The 27,743-nt window shown below is 39.0% G+C and overlaps 1 protein-coding gene across 1 annotated transcript in view; it reads left to right on the forward strand.

The window, feature by feature from the left end:
• Nucleotides 1–204: 204 nt before the first annotated feature.
• DDX4 (DEAD-box helicase 4) overlaps nt 205–27,743 on the forward strand; it is a 55,489-nt gene continuing 27,950 nt past the window's right edge. Inside the window, exons 1-6 of the mRNA XM_075543021.1 lie at nt 205–494; nt 1,840–1,932; nt 11,908–11,968; nt 20,865–20,939; nt 25,751–25,828; nt 26,898–26,948. Of these exons, the coding sequence (XP_075399136.1) occupies nt 1,861–1,932; nt 11,908–11,968; nt 20,865–20,939; nt 25,751–25,828; nt 26,898–26,948 (337 nt within the window). The 5' untranslated portion in view covers nt 205–494; nt 1,840–1,860. The remainder of the gene's footprint in view (nt 495–1,839; nt 1,933–11,907; nt 11,969–20,864; nt 20,940–25,750; nt 25,829–26,897; nt 26,949–27,743) is intronic.

The raw sequence follows: 27,743 nt of genomic DNA on the forward strand, positions 1-27,743 counted from the left end.
GTTAAGTCAGGCTGCGTGGGGATTTTGTCAATAGAAAGGAAAATGATAGAAATCCTATCAAATGTGAGTAGTTTAAGCAGCCCTTTGTCGTGCTTTCTGGATAGGAAGAGTGAGCTTTTCACCTTGTCTTTTCGTCGGCAGACCAAATTGTTGGTAGGTGTGAACACTAAGTACTAAAACGACCTTTGGTCACTTAACAGGACCACAAACCAAAGCTTCAACGAACCTCGTCAAGCACCGGTTTCTTACTTCCTTCTAATAAAGAGACCCTCTCTACCCAAAGAACTGGATCCAAAACTGAATAAAACGGATCAACTTCGTTCAGGTGTCATCATCCTTCTTCCCCTGTGCCTTTCTCTTGCTCGCTGAGGATAAAAGGAGGAATGATGCACCGCCTCCCTTTGCCTCTGGACGTTGAAGCACATCAAGTTCCCGGATGTGAGTAGAGCGACTCAGAAACTAAGAGCCTGACGTAGCAACTGCAAGTGACTGGGGTAGGTAAAGGGGAGATAATATGAAGGGTGGACGGGAGGACATTTATTTTTGGCGTTAGAGAGCGGGCGGGGGACTTCTTTGGCTCAGAGCGCTCGCGGAAGGAAAATCTAGAGCCTCCTCCGAGAGAGGATCCCATCTGAGAACGTAGAGACAGGCCTCGGCCCACAGGCCCAACGGGCCGCTGTGAGGAAGCCAGTAGGTCCAGCTGTGATGGCCTCGAACGGGCCACTGTGAGGAAGCCAGTAGGGCCTTCTGTGATGGCCTCGAACGTGGTCCAGTCGGGAACGCACGGGCGGGGGCGGGGGCGGGGGCGGGATGACGCCGGCGATCTGAGCGCTGATTGGCTGGTGGCGCGGGTAGCCTGGCGCCATTTGTTGCTGGCGAGGACGCACCTGACGCAGTGTGCGTCAGGCACGTGCAGCCGTTTAAGTGGCGTTCGCCTCTTCCAGGACGGGGCGAGCCGCCGTGGAGAGGTGAGTCGGCTGCCTGGTGCCCGCCCCGCACTGGGCCTTGGGCGTCCTTAGAGGTGTACTTTGGTCCAGAGGAGGAAGGAAGGATTCGAGTGGGCAAGGAAGGGGCTAGAAGTCTGACTGAGACTTCTCGCCGCTGGCCGAGGGCGCTAAGACTCCACGGCCCGAAGCCCCGTTCAGGCCTGCTGCGAGGTGACGGAGCCTTTGGGGCCAACCTTGTGCTACTTTTCTCCGAAGATGGGCTGTGCTGCTACTTTTGCCCAGACGTGGTGAAACCCAGTGCCCGTTGTTGGAGGGCTTTGGGTGGACTGACTTCTCTCCCTGAATCATCAGGCCTCCCCCTGCCCCCAATTCCTCTCTACCAAACCCTCGGGCCTCCCGCTATCCCTCACCCCTCTTACACTGCCTCATAAAACGAACCCCGCGCCCCCACCCCCCTCGGCAATAAGCCAACAGAAGCAAGCAACACCTGTCCACCTGTGAAGGGGATTAGACGAAGGGACAAACATTAAGTAGGATCAGAAAATTTGCCCTCTCTTGAATACCCATTAAGTCACTTGGGAATCCTAAGGACGAAGATAAATTCTAGGTAACAAAGTTTTGCACCAAATAGAGGCGTGGTAACTACATGAGGGATTAAGTGGTTCAACTAATTTTTTCAAATCATTTTATTGAGGAACTAATTCTCTTAGACAAAAAGGATAGATAGAACGGCTAAATAGTAAGTTTCACTGCACTTTTTGGCAAAAACAGTTGGAGGTAAGTACTTAGTTCAGTAGTTTGAAGAGCTGTGCGTGAAACAGTGGTGGTTTATGTTTTAGGGCATGATTCTGTTACCACTGAGACCAAATGTGCCTGTTTCTATTTCTTTTAGAACTAGAACTTTGAAGCCATCATGGGAGATGAAGATTGGGAGGCAGAAATCATCAAACCCCATATGTCATCCTATGTTCCTGTGTTTGAGAAGGTAATGAAATTAAAGCCTATAGCTATTACTATGCTACAAATTCAATGTAAGTGGAAAGTCTCTGTGATGATAAAGTTCTGAATCAATCAGGCTGCTCTAGTCTGCCATATTAATTTTCATGTGATTATTAACTGTTTTATGGAGATTGATGAAGAGGCCTGCTTAGCCTCAACTGGTATAAACTAATCTCAGATGCTGTGATAAATAATTAAAATATAGGTATTAATATCACAGGATACCTTGGAGATAAAGCAGGTCCAGTTCCAGACCACCAAGGTGACTATTACATTAAAGTGTGTACCACAAACCCATCACACAATTTGTTACAGTATCCTGTAGTCTATCAAATGTGCAGTAGTATGTACTAAAGACCAAGTGAGCCTATGTCGTAAAAATGGTGCTGATAAGACTTGCTCAGTGCAGGGTTGCCACAGACATTCCGTTAGTAAGAAACAAAATCTCTTTGAAGGCCATGAGGTGAAGCAAGGAGTACCTGTACTTAAAACATAATTTAAATCTCAAGGATTTAGAACTTTGGGTTGAAAGCAAGCTTGTACAAATGTGGCAGGATAACTGTCTCTGTGAGACAATTATATGGAAAATTAGAAACTAATTTGGTTCTGGGTGAGAGTTTGAATTCGAAAATTGGTCTTATGCAAGGAGTGCTCTCAGGACTGATATATTGGGATGATTCTTATGGTAGCATCAATATATCTTTGTGCAGATCATCAACATTTTTTCTTAATTGCATTTGGAGAATTATAATGCATCAATAATCAGGAGAGGGGTCCTTGGGTTGACTTTTGGATTTTGTTCTAACATAGAAATTGACAATGTTTTTCTTTGATAAGTTACTTTAGCAAATAACATTTTACGTGATTTTTTTTTGTGTGTATAAATGTTACGTCTTGAAAATACTGTGAACAGCTGACTTTTTCTTTTAAAGAATTTCCAGTTTGAGTGTGTAGCAAGCAGTCAATTCTGATAGTTTTTAAAAATTTTCAAGTTATGACTTTAGAAGTTCTTATTTCACCCCCAAATATGTTATCCATCCTATGTTTTAATTTAATTTTTTGGTCTCTTTGTAGTTTTTATTGTTTTGTTTATTTTGAGATAAATTTGTTTGACACTAAATATTCCAAGTTCATTTCAATTTTCCTTTTACTTTTTTTCGCTTTTATATAGATACTAAAACCACTATTTAGGTTTGAGGAATAAAACTTTTGGTAGAATTTTTATTAAACTGTTCAAGTTTATCATAAAACTAAACCAAAGCATCATGCTTCTTTGAGCATAATCATTTTAGAAATAATTGATTTTGTTATCATTTCATAGTCTTTTTACATCATAAAATATTGCAAATATAGTTTGAGGGAAAGAATAAAAAAATCACCTAAAAGCATAACCCTTTCTGTTAAATTTTTCATAAACTTACCTCCTTTGTTTTTTTCTAAACATTTTATAGTTTGAATAATAGAAAATGTCAGTATTTTTTTGAATACAGCTTTCTCCTCCCTCTTCAGACTAACTATTCCATATTATTCACTTCCTAGAAATAATTTCTTAAGGCTGTTTAACATTTAATGGAATGAGATAACAAATATAGCATAAATAAAAAAATGATTTCTTTTTGGTGGGAATTTTCGGTATTGTTTGCATCTTATATGGTACTTTTATGAATATATACAGCTTATTTGTTTCAATTTAGGAGTCATTAATATGCCAAAGGAAATAATAAGATTTTTTCTTTGTTTCTCAAGACCGTTTTTATAAAACAAAGCTTACTTTCTAGATATGCACTTCCACTTTGACTTTAAAATTACTTGTTCAATTTCTAGTTTTTTCTTTAGTCTTGATAGTTTGTCTTCTTGAAGTACCTTTCTAATACCATCTTGCGTTGTACTGTGCATATCGCTTGCATTTATTGCACAGGGTATCTGAAATTGGCTGCATGTTGAATCTCTTAAGTGTACCTTTTTGGACTCTGTGCTGTTCAGTAACCAACCTTGTTCCTTGAAATTTGTCATTTCAAATATTTATGTTGAAAATTGTCCTTCGTGATACTTATATATTTTTTGTGAACCCTAGTTGCATAGTGAGTACACATTGGGTTGCTAACAGTGAGGTCAGCAGTTCTAACCACCAGCTGCTCTGTGGGAGAACGATGGGGCTTTTTACTCCCATAAAGAGTTACAGTCTCAAAAAAAAAAAAAAAAGAACTCTACCCTGTCCTATAGGGTTGTTGTGAGTTGCGTCAACTTGATGGCAGTAAGTTTGTTTTGGGGGGATTGTAACCTAAATGACTCTTACTTAATGTCGTTGGGGGGGGGATCACCTTCTACTTAATGCAGTCTATGGAGTTTTTATAAATTGCTCAAAGATAGGTTGGATGTGGATGTCACCTAGCTGGACCAGATAATTTTGAGAGTCTTCTCTTATTTATTTAACTATAAGTGATTAAAGGCTGTGCCCTGCTGTCTAGTCAGCAACAATATCCTGAGATTGGCATAAGACTTAAAAGAACTATGTTGTTTTGTTTGCTTGCTCCTAGTCAGCAGTCGTTTCCCACGATTACCCTGAAGCCTGCGTTAATGTAAAATATCTGCACATGACTTCTCAAAGTATAAATTACAAAATAAAAGGGTACATGTTCTCTATTCTGATTTTAAACAGGACACCAGAAAGACAGTCTGTAAACTTTGTCAGTCTAATCACTGGTGTTCACCTTTTAGTAAAAAGTTCTGTTCCTCTTCCTTACTTGGCGTGATTAAATTGGCTGTGCCACTCCCGGGCAAAATACAATAACACTGCCATTGGGTCATTTCCCACCTTTGTGGCCCTGCATAGCATTTTGAGGCTGTGAATCTATATGGGAACATGTAGTCTCATCTTTCTTCAAAGGAACAACTCCCCACCTTGCAGATGAGCAGTCCCCCACACACCTGACAGCACCCCCAGGGCTGCTTTGGTGGGACTGTTTGTAGTAAGCTCTTTACAGTAACCTTCAGACTTGACAGCTGGTAGTGGCTATGCAATTACTTTGCTTTAATTGACTTGAAGGAGCATGGTACAATCAAGGGATTTTCCTTCCTTGACTGACTAAAACGTTCAGACACTGAGGATGAATGAGTGGCATTTTTATGTCGGAGACATCTGTGGTCCCCCCTGAAAACCAAACCCACTGCCACTGAGTGCATTTTGACTCATAGCAACCCTAGATGGGGTTCCTGAGGATCTTAATCTTTATGGGAGTGAAAGGCCTCATTTTTGTTCCACTGAATGCTTGGTAGGTTTGAATTTATAATAGCTCTAAGACAATCTTGGACTGGTATCATAAACAATATGTGACAGTCTCTTTGAGCTTATGTCATGGTCTAGAAATGCTTGTATACTTTTGAACTTGTAGAACAGTGTTTTGTTTGCTTTTTAAAAATTATTTTATTAGGGGCTCGTATAACTCTTATCACAATCCATATATACATCCATTGTGTTAAGCACACTTGTACATTTGTTGCCCTCATCATTCTCAAAACATTTGCTTTCTACTTGAGCTCTTGGTATCAGCTCCTCATTTTTCCCCTCCTTCCCTGTTCCCCCTCTATCATGAACCCTTGATAATTTATAAATTATTGTTTTGTTTGTTTTTAGTGCCCTCTGTAGAACTTTGAATTATAGATTAACTGGTTATACCACCTGGGGATATAGAACAATAAAAGATGTTGGGTTTAGAAGAATGTATAATGTAGCCCTTAGATAGTCTAAGAAACTCCACGGAGTTAGGTAGTACACAGGAGTCTGTTGGGATGAATGTTATGAGAATGGATGGATATGATGACAGTATCAAGATACTGTATTTATTTACTAGCTGTAGTGTTTCTTGTTAGCAGGCCATGGAAATAAAGCTCTACATAGACACCACTTCTGTCTAATCTATTTGCCACTTTGGTGCCATATTGCAGAAGGCAAATAATCTTGTAAATAAAGTGGAAATAGCTTCAGATAATCACCCTATCCACGATCACAGTTTTATTCCCAAACCAAATTCCCTACCATCGAGTCAGTGCTGACTCATAGTAACCTCTGATGTGTTTCCCAGACCATAACTGTGGGAGAAGAAAGCCCTGCAATCAGTAAAAACCAAAAAACCTCAAGCCATCGAGTCGATGCCTATTCAGCGACCTTATAAGAACTGGTAGAATTGCCCCTGCGAATTTCCAAAACTGTAACTCTAACAGGAGTAGAAAACCTTGTCTTTATTCCATGAAGTAGCTGGTGATTTGAAATTGCTGACCTTGCCATTAACAGCCCAGCCCATTGTAAACCACTATACCACCAGGGCTCCTAAATAATATCAAAGTTAAGAATAATTATTTAGATAAAAGTAAACATATATATGTGATATTCCAGAGTACATTGTGTTTATCAAAATGCAAAAGGATTAATTACAGCTGCATGTTAGAACTCTGTGTGAAACATTATAATTACTAAATCAGTTCATTTGATAGTTTAAGAGGTAGTAATTTTTACAGCTAAGTGTTGTGTAGGTAAGCTAATGAAAGGACCTATGATTTATTGAAGGAGTTTATTGAAGGACTCCTATAAGGCACTAGAGGGTATCCTTGGTGGCTCACTGGAGCAAGCACCCACCAGCTGTTCCATGGGAGAAAGATGAAAGATTTACAGCTTGGAACCCCTGAGGAACAGGGCTTTGCCATGGAGGGTCACTATGAGTGGAATTAATGGCAATGGGACAGGGTATTAGAGAGGGTGGTAATAAACATGATAAAAGGGTGTGCTTTGGTGCAGTGGTTTTCAACCTTCCTAATGCCATGACCCTTTAATACAGTTCATGTTGTGGTGACCCCCCCGCCGATAAAATTATTTTCATTGCTACTTCATAACTGTGATTTTACTACTGTTGTGAATCAGGTGACCCCTGTGAAAGGGTCACTCGACACCCAAAGGGGTTGTGGCCCACAGGTTGAGAACTGCTGCTGTAGTGGATGTTGCACTCAGTGAGGGCAGACAGACAAATCCCTTTCAGAACCAAGTCATGACAGTGAGTGATAGGTTGAAGAAAGCCAGTTCAGGAAATGTGTATTGTGTGACTGAGGTGAGGTGGACAGGGAAGGTCTCCCTGAGATGACAACACATGTGCAGAGGTGCTAAGGCGGGAACAAGCTGGATATTGGGCACAAGGGAGAAGGGCTCTAAAAATCCCTAATTACCACAAACTGGGTGACTTAAGAAGAACAAAATTTATTCTCTCACAGTACTGCAGACCCGAAGTTTGATTGAAATCATGTTGCTGGCAGGACCGCATATTTCTGGAGTCTGTTGGGGAAAAGAGAATCTTTGCCTCTTCCAGATTCTGTTGGCATTCCTTAGCCTGTGGCTGCCACCTCTCTGCACTCTTTTTACATAGTTTTATTTTCTCTCTGTCTCTCGGTCTGTAATTTCTTTTTCCTTTGTCTTATTATAATACTTGTGAGGCATTTAAAAATCATCTCATTTAAAAATCGTTAAATCTATATGCAGTGAGCCTTTCTACAAATAAGGTAACATATATTTAGGAGTAGCTATCTTTGAGTGACTTTTTTTCAACCTCCTACAGCCAGTATGACTCAAGAGCAGTAAAATGTAGGACAAGAATGGTAGAAAAAGAAGTCAGGTAAAGGGGCAAGGGAAGAGCAGGAATAGTTGTGGGTGGGAGTAGCTGTGATTTGGATTGGAAGTTGATAGGACTTGATGGACTGGAAAATGAGTAAGGTAGAGGAGTAAAACTGATGGCTGGATTTAAACATTTTAATTAACTAGATGAGCGATGGTGCCATTTACTGACATGGGTACTATGGAAGATGAACAGGTTTGGAAGGGGAATAGTAGTTATAAATTTGCTATATTAAAATTGTTTATGAAGACAGACATATAAGAATGCCAATCAGTAGAGTATATGACTTCCTTGCTTCGAAGAGAGAGGGGTCATGGTATGTTATATAAATTTGGATATTACCTGCACATGACTGGAGTATAAAACATTGGGTTTTGCTAGGTGGAGGAAAGAGCATCGTACACATAGAAGGCCGAGCCGTGAGCCCTGGGCACTCCTAACCTTTAGAGGTCCAGTTGAGGAGGAGCTATGCATGCAAAGGATATTGAAGAAGCAGAAAACCCAGGGGCCTGTGTGTCAAGAGAAGAATGTAAAGAGCCGAGAAATTGCCATTTCAAGTGCAGCTGGGAAATCTGGTAGAATGAAACATCACAGTAGTAACTTTATTATTTAATTTATTTTTTTCAAAAGCGTTTTTGGTACAGAGATGTGGATAGCCCTGGTGGTGCAATGTTAAGCACTCTGATGCTGACCAAAATGTGGCCAGTTCAAACCCATGCAGCTGCTCCTTAAGGAAAACACTTGCAATCCTGTGGAGCAGCAGTTCTCTGTCCCATTGGGTGGCTAGGAGTCAGCATCAATCCCACAGCACTCAGCAACAAGGGAAGAATGGGATATAGAGAGTGGAGGGAGCAGTGGCCCATGTGCAACAGAAGGAGCTGTATAAAAATGGTTCTTAAAGTTATTTTGCATTTTTTGGAAGGACTTTCAGAAATTAAGTATTACCTGAAGATACTTACCTTTTTATATTCCCTTCTGCTTCACTACAATAAATAAAAGAAATTTATTGTGATCACTCTAATTCAGTCAGTGGAGTAGGAGGCCATAAGTTTTAGATACATTTTCATTATTAAATTCTTACTGTCATGCACTGGAATTTCAGAGCTCAACCCTGAGGGTTTTGCCCTCAGTAGAGGAAGCTACCTGAGAGAACATAAGTGGATTAACATATCCACTGCCATAATATTAATTAGGACAGAGTAGAATTTTCCCTTAGTGTTTCCAAGACTGTGAATCTCTATGGTAGCAGACAACCTCATCATTCCCCTTTGGGGTGGCTAGTCACTTTCAACAGCCAATCTTAGCAGTTTGCCGCCTAAGGTTTAACCCATTGTATGACTAGGTCTCCTTAAAGGCATAGATTAATGATAATAAAGGACACCATTAGAATCTGAAGTGAAGGAAAAATTCAAGTTGTTATTAATCCAGAGATACTCTAAAAATTCTAGGATTAATTTGGCGTTAAACTATTGGTTTTATAACAAACTTTTTTTTAAACATTTTATTAGGGGCTCATACAACTCTTATCACAATCCATACATATACATACATCAATTGTATAAAGCACATCTGTACATTCTTAGCCCTAATCATTTATAACAAACTTTGTTGAATTGTGTTACTCCAGTGATCATACTCCTATAAAAGTAATACACGCACTCCCCCAATACAATAGCACCTCACCCTGCTAAACGGTCAGTGCATGATACCGACCTTCCCAACATGATCACTGATGACAGACGTGTGTGTAAGCAAACGTGGTGAAGAAAGCTGATGGTGCCCGGCTATCAAAACTATAGCGTTTGGGGTCTTAAAGGCTTGAAGGCAAACAAGCGGCCATCTAGCTCAGAAGCAACAAAGCCCACAGAGAAGAAGCACACGGCCTAAGTGAATACAAGGTGTTGAATAGACCATGTAGCAGACACCAAGGAACAAAAACAATCATTGTGTGATCACCTTCCTCAATAATCGCTGAAGTCAAAAGTGTGCATAAGCAAGTGTGGTGAAGAAGGCTGATGGTGCCCGGCTACTGAGAGATATAGCGTCTGGGGACTTAAAGGCTTGAAAGCAAACAAGCGGCCATCTAGCCCAGAAGCAACCAAGCCCACACGGAAGCAGCACACCAACATAGGTGATCGTGAAGGGCAGAGGAGACCAGGTCTCAAACAACAAAGGTGGGGTGGTGCTGAGAATCACATCACCGTGAATGAGGGGGAGTGCGTGGTGGGGACCCAATGCCCATCTGTAGACAGCTGGACATCCCTTTCAGAGGGGTAGTGGGGAGGAGATGCGTCACTCAGGGTTCAGTGTAGCAACAATGAAACTCAAAACCTTCTTCTAGTTCCTGAACGCTTCCTCCCCTCCCAATTATCATGACCCCATTTCTACTTTGGGGACCTGGTTATACCAGAGGATATACAGCGGTGCAGTAGGGATCTGGAAACACAGGGAATCTAGGACACACGAACCCCTCAACACCCGCGGTAGGAGTGGCGACACCAGGAGGGAAGGGGGTGTAGAAAGGGAGAACCCATCTTGGAGATCTATGTGTAACCTCCTATCTGGGAGATGGGCAATGGGGAGGTGGGTGAGGGGAGACGCTGGGGAGTGTAAGATAAGATACAATAATTATTTATAAACTATCAAGGGACCAGGGGGAGAGCGGGGAGGGGAGAAAAAAAGGGAAACTGAGCTGATTCCAGGAACCCAAGTGGAAGGTGAATTATGAGAATGACGAGTGCAACGAATGTATAAGGGTGCTTTGCTCAATTGATGTATGTACAGATTGTGAAAAGAGCTGTATGAGCCCCAATAAAAAGATTTATTAATTAAAAAAAGTAATACCTGCACTTTAGTAGTGATAGGTTTTATTGTGGTTTTGGTTTTGATACTGAAGTATTGGGATAGTCAGTATTTGAAAGTATCAGAGGCAATCTTTAATATTGTGACAATTTTGGTTGAGTTTAACATGAGTATTCTGACACTACAACATAACTCAAAATACCATTTGATTGAATTTATGCAGTGGCAGAATGTGTGTGTATAAATAAGTTATTAATAAGTTAATTTTATTTGTTGGGTGAATTATTTTTAAAAATGTAGATGTATTCGTTTCACTATACAGAAACACATTAGAAGTTTTCAAAATAAATTTTGTATCTTTACTGTAGAAACTATGCTACCCATTAATGTTCTGTGGCATACTTTGTGCAGTATTATAAAATATTGAAATGTACAAACTTTGAACTTTGCAAACTACATATTGGCAAGCATAATTTATTGCATGCTGGGTCAGCTTTAATGTATCTAATAGTAGTTTTTGATTCAGAAGCAGTGAGTAAATTTTAGGTTGCAATATGGGCAGTTTAAACCCACCACCCAGTCTGTGGAAGAAAGATGAGGTGGTCTGCTCCCACAAAGATTATAGTCTCAAAACCTAAGCAACATGTCTTCTCTGTCCTATGAATAGAACCTACTGACCAAGTGTAGGTTGGGGTGCACTTGGCTGCTCACAGAAAGGCCAGTAGTTTGAATCCGCTAGCCACTCTGAGGGAGAAATAGGCGACAGTCTACATCTGTAAAGATTATAGCCTTTAAAACGGAGGCAGTTCTGCCCACTCATTAGTCATCAGAATAAACTCCAAAGCAGACAACAATAATGTTAAATTATGCTTTTAAGATTAAGTCACCTTCAAAAAGTTGATAGGATAGTGGAAGTAAAAGATAATGGAATTTTTCCTCCCGTGAACTTTCTGAAGCCCTCCTCATGTAGTTAAGTGACTTAAGTGACCAAACTTTTAAGTTGTGAATCAGCAAACTATAAAGGGCCAGATAGTACCGCATATACTCAAGTATCAGCCGAGGCACCTAATTTTACCACAAAAACGTCATTAAAATGTGCTTGAAAACTCAGCTTATAAACGAGTATATGCAGTAAATACATTAGATATTCAAGCTGTAAAGTTTCTTTCACCAACTTTACTGTTGTGCTAAAGCAGCCAAACACAACCACTAAATAAGTATTGAACTCAATTGTGTTTCAATAAAATGTTGTTTATAAAAATGATGGCCAAGTAGATTTTGCCTATGGCTGTAGTTTGGCGATGCCATTTTAAGCAGTCTATGAATACTGTATACACACAGTGGGAGAATGTGTCTTCGAATATTTAAAGAACCATCCAGTGGTCCAAATCTACCGTTGTTTTGTTCCAAATAATGCCATGCTATTATTTTCTTAGTATTTGTGGAACTGATGACACATACTTATTATTCCAAGTAAAATTGAGTCTTCTTCCTTGTTACAGGATAGGTTTCCTTCTGGAGCAAATGGAGACACTTTTAATAGGACTCCTACTTCATCATCAGGTATGTGTTAAGCAAAAGGTAGGAACTGCCCCTCCCCTCTACACCCCCGTTTATTTCTTCGCCTGAATGTGATAGAGGTGGTAGTGTTACCAGGACATTTTTTTTTTGCCAGCCTGTCACTGGAATATTTCCTTTGGATCTGTAAAGATGTTTTAGTTTCCGCACTATTTTGGCTCCTGACCTTGTAATAGGGATATATGACGTTAGCTATTCATCACAATATGTAATGCTCATTTTTTTTCAGTGTAGCAAGGGCTGTTCTTTGAGAATCTGGGAAAACTTACTCCATCCCTCCCTAAAGCACTGCATCTGCCCTTTCTGATTCTATTTGTTTCCCAAATATAAAGACTAGTAGGTATTTTAGTATTAATAGAAGTGTGTTTTAAAATTCTTTGGCTGAGGAGAGGGGCAGCTGCTATCTGTAAGCAAGGAAAGCCATTCGAACCCAGCATTTGCTCCACAGAAGAACATTAACACTGTTTACTCTTGTAAAGGTTTAAAGCTTTTAGAAACCCAAAGGAGCAATTCTACTCTGTCCTATGAGGTTGCTGTGTGTGAGAAATGAATGAGAGGCTGTGATTTTTTGGTTTTGTGACTTTTTGCAAAGCAGATTGCCCTTGGTGTTAGCTCCCCTTCCCCGAATGGCCCCTTGATAAATGATTATTATTTTCATATCTTACACTGACCACTACAGTTTCTATTGTTTGTCCCCTGGGGTAGTGGGTCGGTTATATGTGGTCATCATGATCAGTTTCCCTTCTTCCCTTTATCCCCCCACTTCTCTCCTGCCCTCCTGGTATCACTACTCTCATTTCTGTTCCTGGATTCCATGTGTGAGCTCTTACGTCTTATCTCTACCTGTGCATGTGTTGAGTCTAGAATGCAGTGAAAGGCATTACTAGGGTCATAATTGCAGGGGTGGTGATGGTGAGGAAGCCTCAAGAACCAGAGTAGTATTGTGTGGTTCCTTGGTGCTATACTGCACCCTGATTGACTCATTCCTTCCCTGTGACCTGTGAGGGGATGTTCCATTGTCTACAGATGGGCTTTGGATCTCTTCTCCGACCTCCCCTCATTCTCAACAATATGGTTTGTTTGTTTTGGTCTGATCCTGTTGCCCGGTCCCCGGTGACACCTCATGATCTCACAGGCTGGTGTCCTCTGCTAGATGACTGCTTGTTTAACTTCAAGCCTTTAATACCCCAGATGCTATATCTTTTTATAGCTGGGCACCATCAGCTTTCTTCACCACATTTGTTTATGTACCCGCTTTGTCTTCAGTGATCCTGTTGTGAGGGTGAGCATCATGGAATGCCAGTTGAATAGAACAAACTATTCTTACATTGAGGGGAGGCCATGAGCAGAGGCCTGAAGTCCATCCACAATCTCAGTGTATTGCCATATAAATATATGTACATGGGCCAATACCACTATTTTTATGAATTAATGTATTAACATAAGTACACACCTATGTTTATACCTCTATCCATATCTTTGCTTCCTAGGTCATTCCTGTTTCACCTTCCTTCTACCCCAACATCACGCTCACCTTCTGCCTCTTAGTAATTCCTTTCAGCTAGATTGTTACTGCTCCAACATCCCCAGGATCTCTACGTCTTTGTTGTTGAAATTAATTCCTTAGTTGTTCCCGGCCTATGGCATTGTTTGCTCACCGTTCCCTTTCCCCCCCGCCTCCTCCCAGTCCCTCTGGGAAAGTCGGTCCTGTTGCTTTCTCCTCAGCAGCTGCTTTTCTTGATGGCTCTGAAACCCATCAAAACAAATCAAAGGAAGTAAAAATAGAAAATAACTTTAAAATGAACTTAGGTTACTTACTATACATAATCCCTAATAATTTACCACAAAGATGCTTTCTACTTATAATTGAATTTTGACCAAATCCAGGAAGGAGAAGACCTAGATTTTGTGTAAAAACAGAAATAAAAAGTCTTCATACTCAGCCATCAAGCAAAATAACCAAGAGCTATAAACTTCAGTGTGAACACTTTTGTTGTTGGTGCCACTGAGTGTTCAGTGCCAGTATGACCCAACTCATAGTGACCCCCTGTAAAGTCTAAATACTGCCCAGTTCTTTTTGTTCTGTTTGAGTCTGTTATTGCAGCCACTATGTCAGTCCTCCTCACAGGTCTTCCTCTCTCTTGCTGTCCCTCCCCTCCAAGCATGATGTCCTTCTTAAGGGGTTGGTCTCTCTTGATAACAAGTATGTGAAGCAAAGTCCCATCATGTTTTTTCAAAGAACCTTCTAGTCATACTTCTTGCAAGACAAATTTGTTTCTTATTCTTGTAGTTTCCGGTACTTTCAATATTCTTCGTTAGCATCCTCAAATGTATCCATTTTTTCTGTGGTCCTTATTTGTTATCCAATGCTCACATGCGTACGAGGCCATTGAAAATACCATGGCTTGAGCCAGGCGCTTCTTAGCTCTCCCAGCTTCATCTTTGCTCTTCAGCACCCTAAGAAGGCCTTCTGCAGTAGGTTTTCTCAATGCAGCACATTGCTTTCTTCCCAACTGTGCATCCCTAAGCATTCATTGTGGAGCCAAGCAAGATGAAATCCTTCCAACTCAAAATTCCTCCCTTTATCTTGAGGTCTGTTGGTCAAGTTGTGGTGATTTGGGTTTTCTTTACACTGAATTGTATTAAATACTTAGGGCTGCAGTCTTTGATTTTCATCAGCAAGTACTTCAATTTCTTCTTGATTATTTTTTTTAGCAAAAGTAGAAACATAGTGCATATATATATGCACTGTTTTTATGAGGTACCATCAAGTCAGTTCTGATTCATAGTGACCTTGGGTAGAATAAAGTGGAACATTGCTTGATCCTGTGCTACCCTCACAGTTGTTGCTATGTTTGAGTCCATTGTTGAAGCCACTGTGTCAGTCCATCTCACCAAAGGTCTTCCTCTTTTTTCAGCCCTCCTACATGGGTGGATATAAATAGACACACACCTTTATAATACGGTCATGTAGTGGAATACTGTATATCCGTGGGCAAAGGAGAGAGACTGTCAGTTTGTCGTACTGTGGTGGCTTGTGTGTTGTTATGATACTGGAGCTATGTCACTGATAACTTAAATGCTAGCAGGGTCACCCAAAGTGAGCAGGTTTCAGCGGAGCTTCCAGACTAAGAACAGACAATGAAGAAAGACTGGGCTTCCCACATGGGAGGAAGGGCCATTGGAAATCTTGGGCAGAGCTTCGAAGAGTTTTCAAATACTGAAGGCCTAGTAATTGGAAAAAGAACATTGTTGGAAATAGTGCCAGAGGATGGGTCCCTTGGGTCCGAGGACACTCGAAACATGACTTTAGAGGAACTGACTTCTCAGAGTGGAGTTGACCGTGGTGCCATGAATCTGGTAAAGCCTTAGGGGAGAGGAGCTTAAACAATCTTCATTTGCTGATGGGTGCGACTTAAGGAGAAACAGCTGCCAAAATCTTTTCATGCTCAGAACTTGGAATGTGCAAAGTGTGACTCGAGGAAAATCAGAACTACTGAATTGTTTGGTAAGGGGATTGTGTCCTAATGAAAGTGTTTAAAAATAGAAACGGAATACACAACAGTGGCTTTCCTATGCATTAATGGGCTGAAATAAACCTGGTATTGGACATTTTGAATCAGGAAATCACGTGATTTACTCTGCTGGGAAAGACTCAATTGAGGAATAGTGTCCACTATTGAAAAAAATCAATAGGGAGAAATATTTCCCTCAGAATTTGTTTTCTAAGTTGTAATTGCTGAAAAGAATGATAATAAATAAATTCCTGGAAGTTGAGAAAGATGAAAATTAAAAAAGGAATGGTGAAGCATTCATTGTCAAAAAGGACATTGCAAATTCATGAAGTAACATGCTGTCTGTGATAGGATTATATATCTGCTTCAAGGAAATCCAATCAGTACAAATATTATTCAGATTTACGCACTGTATTAGTCTGGGTACGTCAGAGGAACAAATCCACAGAAACTCATATAGAACAGTGAGTTTTATATAAAGGTTAAGTGCACATCAAGAAAACACCCCAACCCAGTGCTGCCCACGCCCACAAGTCCATCCATTAACCCATTAAGCCATATGTTCAACACCAATCCACAGAGTCCTCTTCCATCCCACAAAACAGATGCAATGATGCTGACTAGAGGGAAAGCCGAGTCAGTGAATGTATAAGCATCTCAGCACTGGCAGGAGTCTCCACACGGCTGCTCCAGCACCCAGGGCTGCATCGGGCTAGGTCCATGTAGCTTCTCAGGGATGTCTTGCAGGAAGTGAGCCTTGCCAGCTAAATCAGGGAACTGCCTAAGGCAGCTGCACCCTGGTCCGACCATCAGAAAGCAAGGGACCCGAGAACTAGAAAGGCGAGGCTTCTGGAGCCATTTATCCCTCTACCCTTCAATTAACCCCACATATGTTTATCGGCCAAGTTGGCACAATAAACTACCTTATGCAGTAACTACAAAAGCTAGTGAAGTCATTGAAGGATTCTACCAACAAGTTCTGTAGGAAATTGATCAAACATGTTATCCAGGTGCATTGGTAATTATTGATGATTAGAATGTACAAGTTGTAAACGAAGAGTAAAGAACAGTTTTTGGAAAACGGGATAGAAATCTACATATAACCTCCTCCCTGTGACATGGACAACAGAAAAGTGGGTGAAGGGAGACGTTGGACAGTGTAAGACATGACAAAATAATAATTTATAAATTATCAAGGGTTCATGATGGCGGTGGCGGGGAGGAAAGGGAAAAGATAAGCTGATACCAAGGGCTCAAGTAGAAAGCAAATGTTTTGAGAATGATGATGGCAACAAATGTACAAATGTGCTTGACACACTATGTATGCATCGATTGTGATAAGAGTTGTACGAGCCCCCAATAAAACGATTATTTAAAAAAGCTGGAGATCACGTGATAAAATTTTGTAAAACCAAGACTTGTTCATAGCAAATACTTTTTTCTTGACAACACAAAGGGCAACTAAATGCATGGACTTCTCCAGATGGAATCCACAGAAATCAAATTGAAACAGCCCAATATCCATAGCTAATAGATCATCAATTGCTCACAAATCACTTAACAGCTCAATATCCGTAGCTAATAGATCATCAGTTGCTCATAAGTAACTTAAGAACACTGAAGAAAATTTGAACAAGTTCACAAAAGACAAAATACAACAACCTTAAGTGCATCCCACCTGAATTTTGAGAACATTTCAAGAACAGAGTTGATGCATTGAACCCTAATAACAGGACTAAATGGGTTGTGGGAGGACATCAAGACTGTCATTCATGAAGGGAAAAAAAGATCATTAATTCAACAGGAAAGCAAAAAGATCAACATGGATATCAGAACAGACTCAGAAACGTAATCATAGAGTACAGAAAGCAAGTGGAAGAAATGATGTCAAAGAGCTAAACAGAAAATTTCAAAGGGCAGCTGGAGAAGACAAAAGCCAGATACTGAAATGTGCAAAGACCCCAAATTAGAAATCAAAAGGGACAAACACATCCAGCAGGTCTTAAACTGAAAAAATACTAAAGAAAAAAATTAAGGATTTGAGTTGCAAGATCGAAAAATTCTCGGAGCAAAATACTGAATGATGCAGAAAATATTACAAGATAGAACACACAGTTGCTGTACAAAAGTGAACAAGTAGACAGTTCACCATTTCATAAGGGTAGCATAGGAGCAAGTGCTGAGGCAAGAGGTTGAAATTCATTGAATGCATTGGTTCAAAACAAGGCCCCAGGAATTGATGGAATATCTGCTGAAATGTTTCAACAGACTGATGAAGCACTGGAAGCATTCTCTGTGCCAGGAAACTTGGAAGACAGTTACTTTGCCAACTGACTGTAAGAGAACCGTATTTGTGCCCATTCTAAAGAAAGGTGACCCAACAGAATGCTCAAACTATTATAGATTGATAATCACATGCAAGTAAAATTTTTCTGAAAATCATCCAATGGTTGCAGCAGTACATTGACAGTTGTACATTGACAGTTCTGGCCAGATTCACAAGAGGATATGGAACAAAGGATATAATTTCTGATGTCAGATGGATCTTGGTCCAAAGCAGAGAAGAAGAGAAAGATGTTTACTTGTGTTTTATTGACTATACCAAGGCATTCAACTGTGTGGACCATATCAAACTGTGCATATCAAACTGCGAAAAACGGGACTTCCAGAATTCTTCATTCGTTGTGCGCCTGTAGAACTTGTACATAGATCACGGAGCAGTTGTGCTGACAGAACAGGGGAAGACTGAATAGTTTAAAACCAGAAGGGCTGTGTTAGGGTTTTATCTTACCATAATTGTTCAATCTGCAAGTTGAGCAAATCATCAGAGATCTGGATTATATGAAGAAAAGTGTGGCATCAAGATTGTAAGAAGGCTGATTAACAGCCTATGGTATGCAGATGACACACATTGCTTGTTGAAAGTGAGCAGGAATAGAAGCACTTGCTGGTGAAGATCCAGGAGCGTAGCCTTCAGTGTGGATTAGAACTCAATGAAAGGAAGACCAAGTCTTCACCATTGCACCAATTGGTTAAATCATGATAAATGGAGAAAAGTTTCAAGTTGTCAAGGATTTTTTCTTGCTTGGATCCACAAGCTGTACTCATGGAAGCAGGAATCAGATCAAAAGACATGTTCCATTAAGTCAGCAGTTCTCAACCCGTGTGTCGCGACCCCTTTGGGGGTTGAATGAACCTTTCACAGGGGTCGCCCAATTCATAACAGCAAGATTACAGTTATGAAGTAGCAACGAAAATAAGTTTTATGGTTGGGGGTCACCACGACATGAGGTACTGTATTGAAGGGTTGCAGCATTAGGAAGGTTGAGTGCTGAAAAGCAGGGTAGTTACTTTGAGGGTAGAGGTGTGTCTGATCGGAGGCATGGTATTTTTTATTACCTCATAAACATGTGAAAGTTGGGCATCGAATAAGGAAGATTTAAGAAGAATCAATGCATTTGAATTGTGCTGGACAAGAATATTGAAAGTACTACGACCTGCTGAAAGGACAAACATCTGTCTTGGAAGAAGTAAGGCCAGAATATTCTTTAGAGACAAGGATGGCAAGACTTCATCGTACATGTTTTGAACATACTGTCTGGAGCGACCAATCCCTAGAGAAAGACATCATGCTTGGTAAAGAGGAGGGCAGCTAAAAAGAGGTGGATCCTCCAGAACATGAATTGATACAGTGGCTGTAACAGTGAGCTCAGGCATAGGAACAATTGTGAGGATGGTGCAGGACTACAGAGTTTGGTTCTGTTGTGCATAGGGTTACTATGGGTCAGAACCAACTCAATGGCACCTAACAACAAAAACAATATATATCTATTAATAATCTATAGCTACTAGCAACATGACCAAAAGCACAATAAGAACATAAAATATGAGTATACTTATATGATTCCCATTTATAGGGAAAATGAATCTATATCCTATTAGAAATAAGAATAGTAGCTACCCATGGGAAGATGGGTACTGCCTGGATGGAAGACATTGAAGGGGCTCTTGGCTTCTTGTTTTGTGATTAGGGTGCTGTTTATTAAGATGTGTTCAGTTCTTGAAAATCCAGTGAGTTGTACATTTATTGCATATATATAAAAAATCTCTAAACCAAATTTACTGCCATGGAGCTCATTCCCAGTCATGGCAACCCTATAAGAAAGAATAGAATTGCTCCTGTGGGTGTAGCAGCCCCGCTGGTAACCCAGTATACTGCCAGGACTCCTTAGCATACTGAAGTCTGTATGTGCACTATGTTTAATTTACACGGTTAACATGAAGAATAACCTAACCTTGCCTAATCAATTCTGTGGACACAGTTTACTAAATTTGTAAACAGATAATTTACATGTTGTAGAGCTATATTTTAAAAAATTTTATTAGGGGCTCATGCAACTCATCATAATCCATACATACATCAATTGTGTAAAACTCATTTGTACATTGCCCTCATCATTCTCAAAACATTTGTTCTCCACTGTTTTAGAGCTTTTTAATATGAAAGATAAAAACCTGAAACTAAAATCAGATTAGGGAAGTACATGAAAAGAAAAGTTAAATACTAAATAAAACATTGAATCTCACCCACACTGAAATAAAATAGCCATGTAGGGCTTAATCTAGGGACACAAAGCTAGTTCACTATTAAAAACACAAAAAACAAAACACATCACTATGGTCATAGATTGATAAATATAGAGACATAGAAATTAGTAATTCCAAAAAACATTTAGTAATTCAACTGTCATTCATGAATAAAACGAATATTTCAATAGAATTGCAAAGTACCTTATTTGCCTTGTAAAAATATATAGGAAACAGCAAACATCAGATATTATTTTATTTTGGAGTATTTCCCATTGAAGTGAACCCCCACTGCCATGGAGTTGATTATAGTGACTCATAGGCTTTGCAAATGGGAGCACATACGTCATCTTTCTCCCCAAGGGTGTACAGCGAGTTTCAGCTGCTAACCTTGTGATTTGTAGTTGAATGTTTACCTGACAGAACCACCAAAGCATCTTCATTAAAATGAACTGTAAAGTCTAATATCCTACTCATCCCACCGTAATCAGGTTGATTCTGACTCATATCAACCTTATAGTGACTAGTAACTAACTAAACTATAGATTTTACTCAGTGATTTAAGACAAGTTAAAAGTATCTGGATGTTATGATGGTTATACACTATGGTGAATGTAATAACTATTACTGAATCGTAGGAGGGTTTGGGAGGCTGGTGATCTCAGTTTCAGGATTACAGGGTTCATAATCGGGTGGGAGTGGGGTGTATCATCAATCTCCTGTCAGACCATTGAGGAAATTCTTGTTTTCTGTCTTCCTTCAAAATTTTACTTGCTTAGAAATGAATGATGGATCTCAACGCGATCATTTCATGAGAAGTGGATTTGCCTCTGGGAGGAGTTTAGGAAACAGAGGTAAGTATCTCAGTCTCTCTTCAATCTTTGGAGTAAAAGAATGAAGTTTTTTTCCCCTTAGGATGCACAGCTAAATATGTTATAAAGATGAGTATAGTAGACTTTGTTGGGATTGTATGTTCATGATTGTTTCAAATACCAGTGGATACTCTTTTTCCCTGTTTTAGGGATATTCGGGAGTAAATTGATTAAACAGATTAATTACATAGATTGGGTTAAAAAAAGTTGTCTTACAGGTGCTTCTTAGTGAGTTTTTGAACAAATATAACTCCCTCACAACGAATGGACTACCCGTTAAACAAGGTAAGCACAGGCTTACTTATGCTTGCTTACTGATCTACAGCGAAGAGTTTCACAATTATCACCACAATTTTGAACTTTGATTGTGGTGAAAAGATGTGAAACTGTTCACTGTGGATTAGTGGGTAATTGACACTGCCTCCGTCTCATAGGAATCTCCCCCCCCACCCACCTTGTGAATTTTAGGTGGAGGTTTGATGCCCCACCATGCCATTGGTACAGATACTGGGAATATTTATATATGTGCTGTGTACCTTGTATAGTATATTTCTTACACTGGTTGTTAAAGAAAATTTTACTTTCCAAAAACAGCAGCCTGCCTACTCTTGAGAAATCTCCACAACTGGATCACATCTAGGTGCACAAATCCTAATCTCCTAGTGAGGGTAACCTCCTTAGTGAAAGCATTTGTTATAAATATTACAAAGAGTGACTTTAAAGTGTGAGGAAATAAATTTCTATTCATTACATTAAAATGTGTCTTTAATTTCTTGCAATTAAAATAGAATGAAAAGGTTTCAGAAATGAGGTCGAGAAGATCCCTTTAGAGTTTTTATTTCTCAGAAAAAGAATGGGAAGCATTTCTGTTACCTCAGTTACCCCATGAGTATTACATTTACGAGGTTTTTTTTCCTAAACTTGGACATTTCTTTGCTACTTTTAAACCCTGTGGGGCAGTTCTATTCTGCCCTATAGGATTGTTATGAGTTAGAATGTTTCATCTGACATTTGGAAAACTTAATTTCGGGTTTAGCTACAATTAACAGAAATTTTAATTTTATATTTCAATGTGGAAGTAATTTAGTTTTCAAATATACATTTAGCTTGTTTGTTTATTTAAAGCATGAACATTAAGTAAGATACTTTGATGACTTGGATCATATAATTGTTAAGTTCAAATCTGGATTTTGTGATTTTTTTCTTGCTAGTTTTATAAATAGAATATACTTTAATGTTTCATTCAGAATATTTAATGTTTACATTTAAAATCTCATTTTAGGTAGGTTGTATGGTACTTAAACTTATCTGATGAAAACTTATAGTACAAATTAATTTCCTATTAAACAATTGTATACATTTTGTTTCCCAACACTAGTTACTAGTCCCTCAACGTTCTTAACATGGTGCCTTTCCTACTTGGGTTTCCTGTATCCATTTTTCCTCATTTCCTGCCCCACCCTACCTTGTGAGTTGTGCTTTGTCCAACACATACTGTTGCTCTTCTGAGCTCATATGGATAATTGTTCCGGGGAGTCTGTTTTTCTTGAGTGTTAGTTACTGTTTACTTAATAGACCTGCCTGTTGTCAGACTGACAGGTTATCCTCTAGGAGTAGGTTCAGTTTCATGCTTAAATGGTGCGTAAAGGACGATCTCGGGCTCCACCACACCAGTCCTTCGCACATCAGGAAGTCTGGTTATTTTTCTGATTTTGAAATTTGTTCTCTTCCCCCCACCCCCTCTCCAATTTTATTGAAGACTTTGTGATACTGATCAGAGAGGTCAGTAGTAGTGTTTATTAGCTGGATACCATCTAATTCTCCTAGTAGTGCTGGCTATAATTTATGTAGTTCATTAGTTCTTTGGGCTAATTGTTTGAGTCTTTGATTTTATTCCCCTTACTTCTTTTGGATGGGGAGGCCAATAGTTGCATCTTAGCTATCTTGTTCTCTCTATCTTTTAAAACTCACCACAATTGGGTATCTATAGGTCATTGTCTTTGTGGACTATCTAGAGCCCTGGTGGTACATAGTGGAGACACCTTGAGCTGCCAACCACAAGGTCAACAGCTTGAAACTACCTGCCTCTCTGCTGCAGGGATGAAGCTTTCTTCTGTAAAGAGTTACAGTCTCAGAGCCTCTAAAGGGGTAGTTCCACCTTGTCTTGAAGAGTCGCTCTGAGTCAGCAGTGACTTGATGGCAGTGAGTTTGTTTTTGTGGGCTATAATATGCCAGTTGACATAGATGTCTCCCCATCTTATCTATATCCTACATTTTGATGCAGACTTCTATATTTTTAACATTAGTTGTATCAAGGCTTTTCTTGAGAAAATTATCGCTAATATAGACTTCATTACAAGCTGTTATCTCTATGTTTTAGATAGAACTTCACATTAAATATATGAAAAGAATTTGTCTATACTTAAAAATACTTTATAACTATATAATTGGAAAACTGTGGACTCATAAGTAAAACTTCTTTCCCTTATGATTCATATAATGTTTTCATTTGTTTTAATCTCTGAATTCTCCCCAGTAGAACTTAAATATCTAGTAAAATGTTTTCTTTCAACAGTTTTATTGGCATAAAATTTACACATCACAGAATTCAATCGTCCAGTCACATCAAGAAAAGTTGTACATCCCTTACCAAAATCAGTTTTAGAACATTTTCTTCATTATTTTACTCACTGTTATTAGCTCCGCATTTCCCCCAACCTCCCCTGTCATACCCCAAGGAACCATGAATCTAGTTACTGCCTCTATAGATTTACTTATCGTGGGTTTCACATACAGAAAAACATTAAACAAATAAAACTAACAAGAATAACAAAGTAAAACATAAAACACCCAATAGAAAATAAAGTAGAAATACTAAAAATTAGATCAAATTTAAACGGATCATAAGGGAGGTTAAATGATAGGGTGCTGTATTTTAACCTAACTGCATCTGCAACAAACCACATGCCGATGCACTCTGCATGATAGCAAGGCTGTTCACATCCCTGGTGCCTGGTCAGAGGGGATTCCCCAGGGGCTTAATCCACATGTATTTCCCCTTTACTTTTTAAAAATTATATGCAGAAACAGCTTTAAAATGGGTCAAAAGGAAGATCAAATAATAAAACACATTCTGACCTCAGTGCATCTGCCCTAATGTATTTCACTATGCTCTCTGAAAACAGGGATGTTCACGTCCCTCAGCGATGGTCGGAAGGGATTCATTGGAGGCTTAGAGTGTTTTAGAGGTCGGCTCTGTAACACTGATAACCCTACATAGCCTGTGATAGAGTACTAAACAGCCTTTGCTTCTTACCATTCATTATCGGGTGGAAATTACCTGGTAGAAATCATCATAATTGAACACACAGTTTTGCACATGATTTTAGGGCTTCACAAATCCCTTTAATGCCTCTGTGCTAGGATATTACAGAGAGAGCTAATGTAATTTAAGAGTATCACAAAGGCACGTGTGTTTATTTTCTCCAGTGACAATGTAGTGCCAGTTAGGGTTATTTGTTATGTCTCTGCTGCTCCGGTTGCTCCCCTCACCCCTTTTTAATAAGAAGTCTTGCTGCAGCATCTCTGCCCTGATGATTCTTCACATTATTATTTGAAAACAAAGAATGTTACTGAGAAGAGATACTGTGTAATATAGGACAAGATAATTTATAAATTATAAAGGGCTCATGAGGGAGCGGGGAGCAGGGAGGGAGGGGGAAAGAATGAGGAGTTGAGGCCAGGGGCTTAAGTGGAGAGCAAATGTTTTGAGAATGATGAGGGCAATGAATGTACAAATGTGCTTTATACAATAGATGTATAGATTGTGATAAGAGTTGTATGAGCCCCCAATAAAATGGCTAAAAAAAGAGGAGAAGTGATACTCATAGTATACTATTGGAATTTCAAGGAAGGATTTAATTCTGACTGATGAGCTGAAGGAAGACTTTGAACAAGGCTGTTGGAGTGAAAGAGTTTGAGTAGGAAGATAGGAAAGCAATGAATTAAGCTGAAGGAACAGCATATGCAAAAGTTCAAAGAATTGGAAGTTTGCAGAATGGTGTATGGAGAATTACATGGTTTTAAGATGTGTAGTGTTCAGAGTTATATAGTTTAAGATAAAGTGTGCATGGGGCAATACTATGGAGAGGTGGGTAAGGGGGAAAGAGTCGTATTCATTACCCCCACCCCCTTTTAAAAATCCTTTCATTGGGAGCTCTGACAGATAATCATAATATTCCATCGTTCCATCACCTAAAGTAGTATTGTACAATTGCTACCACAACCGGTTTCAAAATATTTTCTTCTTGAACTCCTTGGTATCAGCTCACCTTTATTCCCTCCCACTCTTACCCAAACCCCCAGGAACCCTTATTTATTTATTTTTGCCATATCTTATCCATAAAATATATCCATTCACATACAGTTCTATTGTTTGATCCCGTCGGATGGGGTTACAGTGTCATCAATGCTATCAGCTTCCAATTCCGCCCCCTCTTCCTAAACTCTCAGGGAACCATTACTACTGTTATTGTTTCTGAGAGTTCTCTGTCTTGGCTTTCATGTATCCAATGATCTTAATATTCAAATGAACCTATGTAACTCCAACATGATTAACCTTTTAACTGTAATCCTGTTGTAATATTAATCTTAAAAACTGTAAACTTTAAGAGAGAAAAAAGTGCTAGTTTCTATAACACTCTCTTGTCCTTAAAATCCATTTCTCCAAGATTGATTTATTTCTTGTTTGATGATGCTCTTAATTTTATATGATGAAGAGTTTATTGTTTCAGATGCTGGTGAGTCTACTTCAAGAGAGAATCCACCCACAGTGGGTAGTTTTGGAGTTGGAAAAGGTTTTGGAAACAGAGGTAAGTTCTTGTTTATGATATTTTACAGTAAAATTTTGACTGATTGAAAATTTTAGGTTTTTTCTTGTTCATGCTTTTGTTTTGCATTTGTAGAAAGATCTTTTTTAAAAAAACATTTTATTAGGGGCTCATACAACTCTTATCACAATCCATACATATACATACCTCAATTGTATAAAGCACATCTGTACATTCTTTGCCCTAATCATTTTCTTTTTTTTCTTTTCTTTTTTTATATTTTATTAGGGGCTCATACAACTCTTATTACAATCCACACATATACGTACATCAATTTATAAAGCACATCCGTACATTCTTTGCCCTAATCACTCTCAAAGCATTTGCTCTCCACTTAAGCCCTCCGCATCAGGTCCTCCTTTTTTTTCCCCCTCCCTCCCCGCTCCCCCCTCCCTTATGAGCCCTTGATAAACCACAGATTGCTATTTTGTCATATCTTGCCCTATCCGGAGTCTCCCTTCCCCCCCTCTCTGCCGATTTCCTATAATAAACCAGAAAGTGTGTACATTTCATTTTCTAGACATAAATATAGGCATAGGTGTTAATTTGATGAAAAATTTGAAGGCAGGACTTGAAAGGATTTTAATTTGGTAAACAAGAATTTGGCACGGATGGAATTTTTGTTAATGAAAGAGGAAAAAATATTACCACATTGCATTTTAGCTGTATTACACTGTGGCGGATGAGAAGATTATGAATTAATGTGTAAAAGTTTAGTATTTTTTCCACAGAAATTATATAGTGCTCATATTAACTTAGAACCCTATTTTCCCAGTGTATGTAGAGTATTACATTTGAAACAATACAAAATTGACTGAAAAGAAAGTTGCTTTTACACATGAAGAGAATGGAGGTTGATAAGTTGACACAAGACCAAAATTATATTACAGTTTATATGAGTTTTCACCCCAAATTTATATATTTGTAGTTATAAGCAGTTTTTCTTATTTTAAAATGACCTACATTTTGAAGGATTTTATGTTTTAAACCATTGAGGCAAAATAATTATGGTTTGCAGCAATTTGCAAATTTCATTTTATATTTTGTATAGGTTTTTTAAATAGCAAGTTTGAAGAAGGTGATAGCACTGGTCTTTGGAGAGGTAAGCTCAATATTTTTGCTGTGACTTTTAAATTTTAAGCCATAAATACATACTAATGAGAAATGGATCCCATTCCTTTATATTTAATCGCAGTTTCATGAAAGATTTATAGCTAGAATCTTATTAAAGATAGTACTGTTTGTTGATCTACAATTCAAGATCCTAATTTAGTCTGTTGCCTTCTGCCCTAGTTAATCTGTTAGGTATAATTTTTGAGTGCTATACTATCTTAAGGCAAAATGAAGAGTAGAAATAATGGTAAGACAACAATTTAAACTCCACTTATGCATATAAATATTCTTTGGGACACAGATCTTCATTTGGACTAAAATAAATCAATACATGAGAGTGGAACAAAGTCATGACAATATTGCTTAAATTAATGACATTGAAATTGTAATGAAAAATACTAAAGCCTTGATTAGGGGAGTACAGAGTATAAAAACATAATGGAGTAATGTCACCAAAATACAAGCCTCAAGTTGCATTATTGAAGAATTCTGTAGGCAGAATGTTTCGCTGCCATTAAGTCAATTCCGACACATAGTGACTCTATACATCAGAGCAGAACTGCCCCTGTGGATTTCTCAGACTATTTCTGGAGTAGAAAGCCTCATCTTCCTGTATTTAATGATGCAGGAAGCATAAAAAGATTAAAGGAGCACACAGGACACTATACCAAAAAGACTTGTTCAGCATTCTACCTTTTAAGAGAGAGCATATGATAAAGAATTCCAAAGAAAGATAACAGAATTTGAAAATTTTATCACACTATCAGCAATATCACCTGAAAGT

This window comes from Tenrec ecaudatus, chromosome 2 (assembly GCF_050624435.1).
Source record: "Tenrec ecaudatus isolate mTenEca1 chromosome 2, mTenEca1.hap1, whole genome shotgun sequence".
Taxonomy (NCBI): Eukaryota; Metazoa; Chordata; class Mammalia; order Afrosoricida; family Tenrecidae; genus Tenrec; species Tenrec ecaudatus.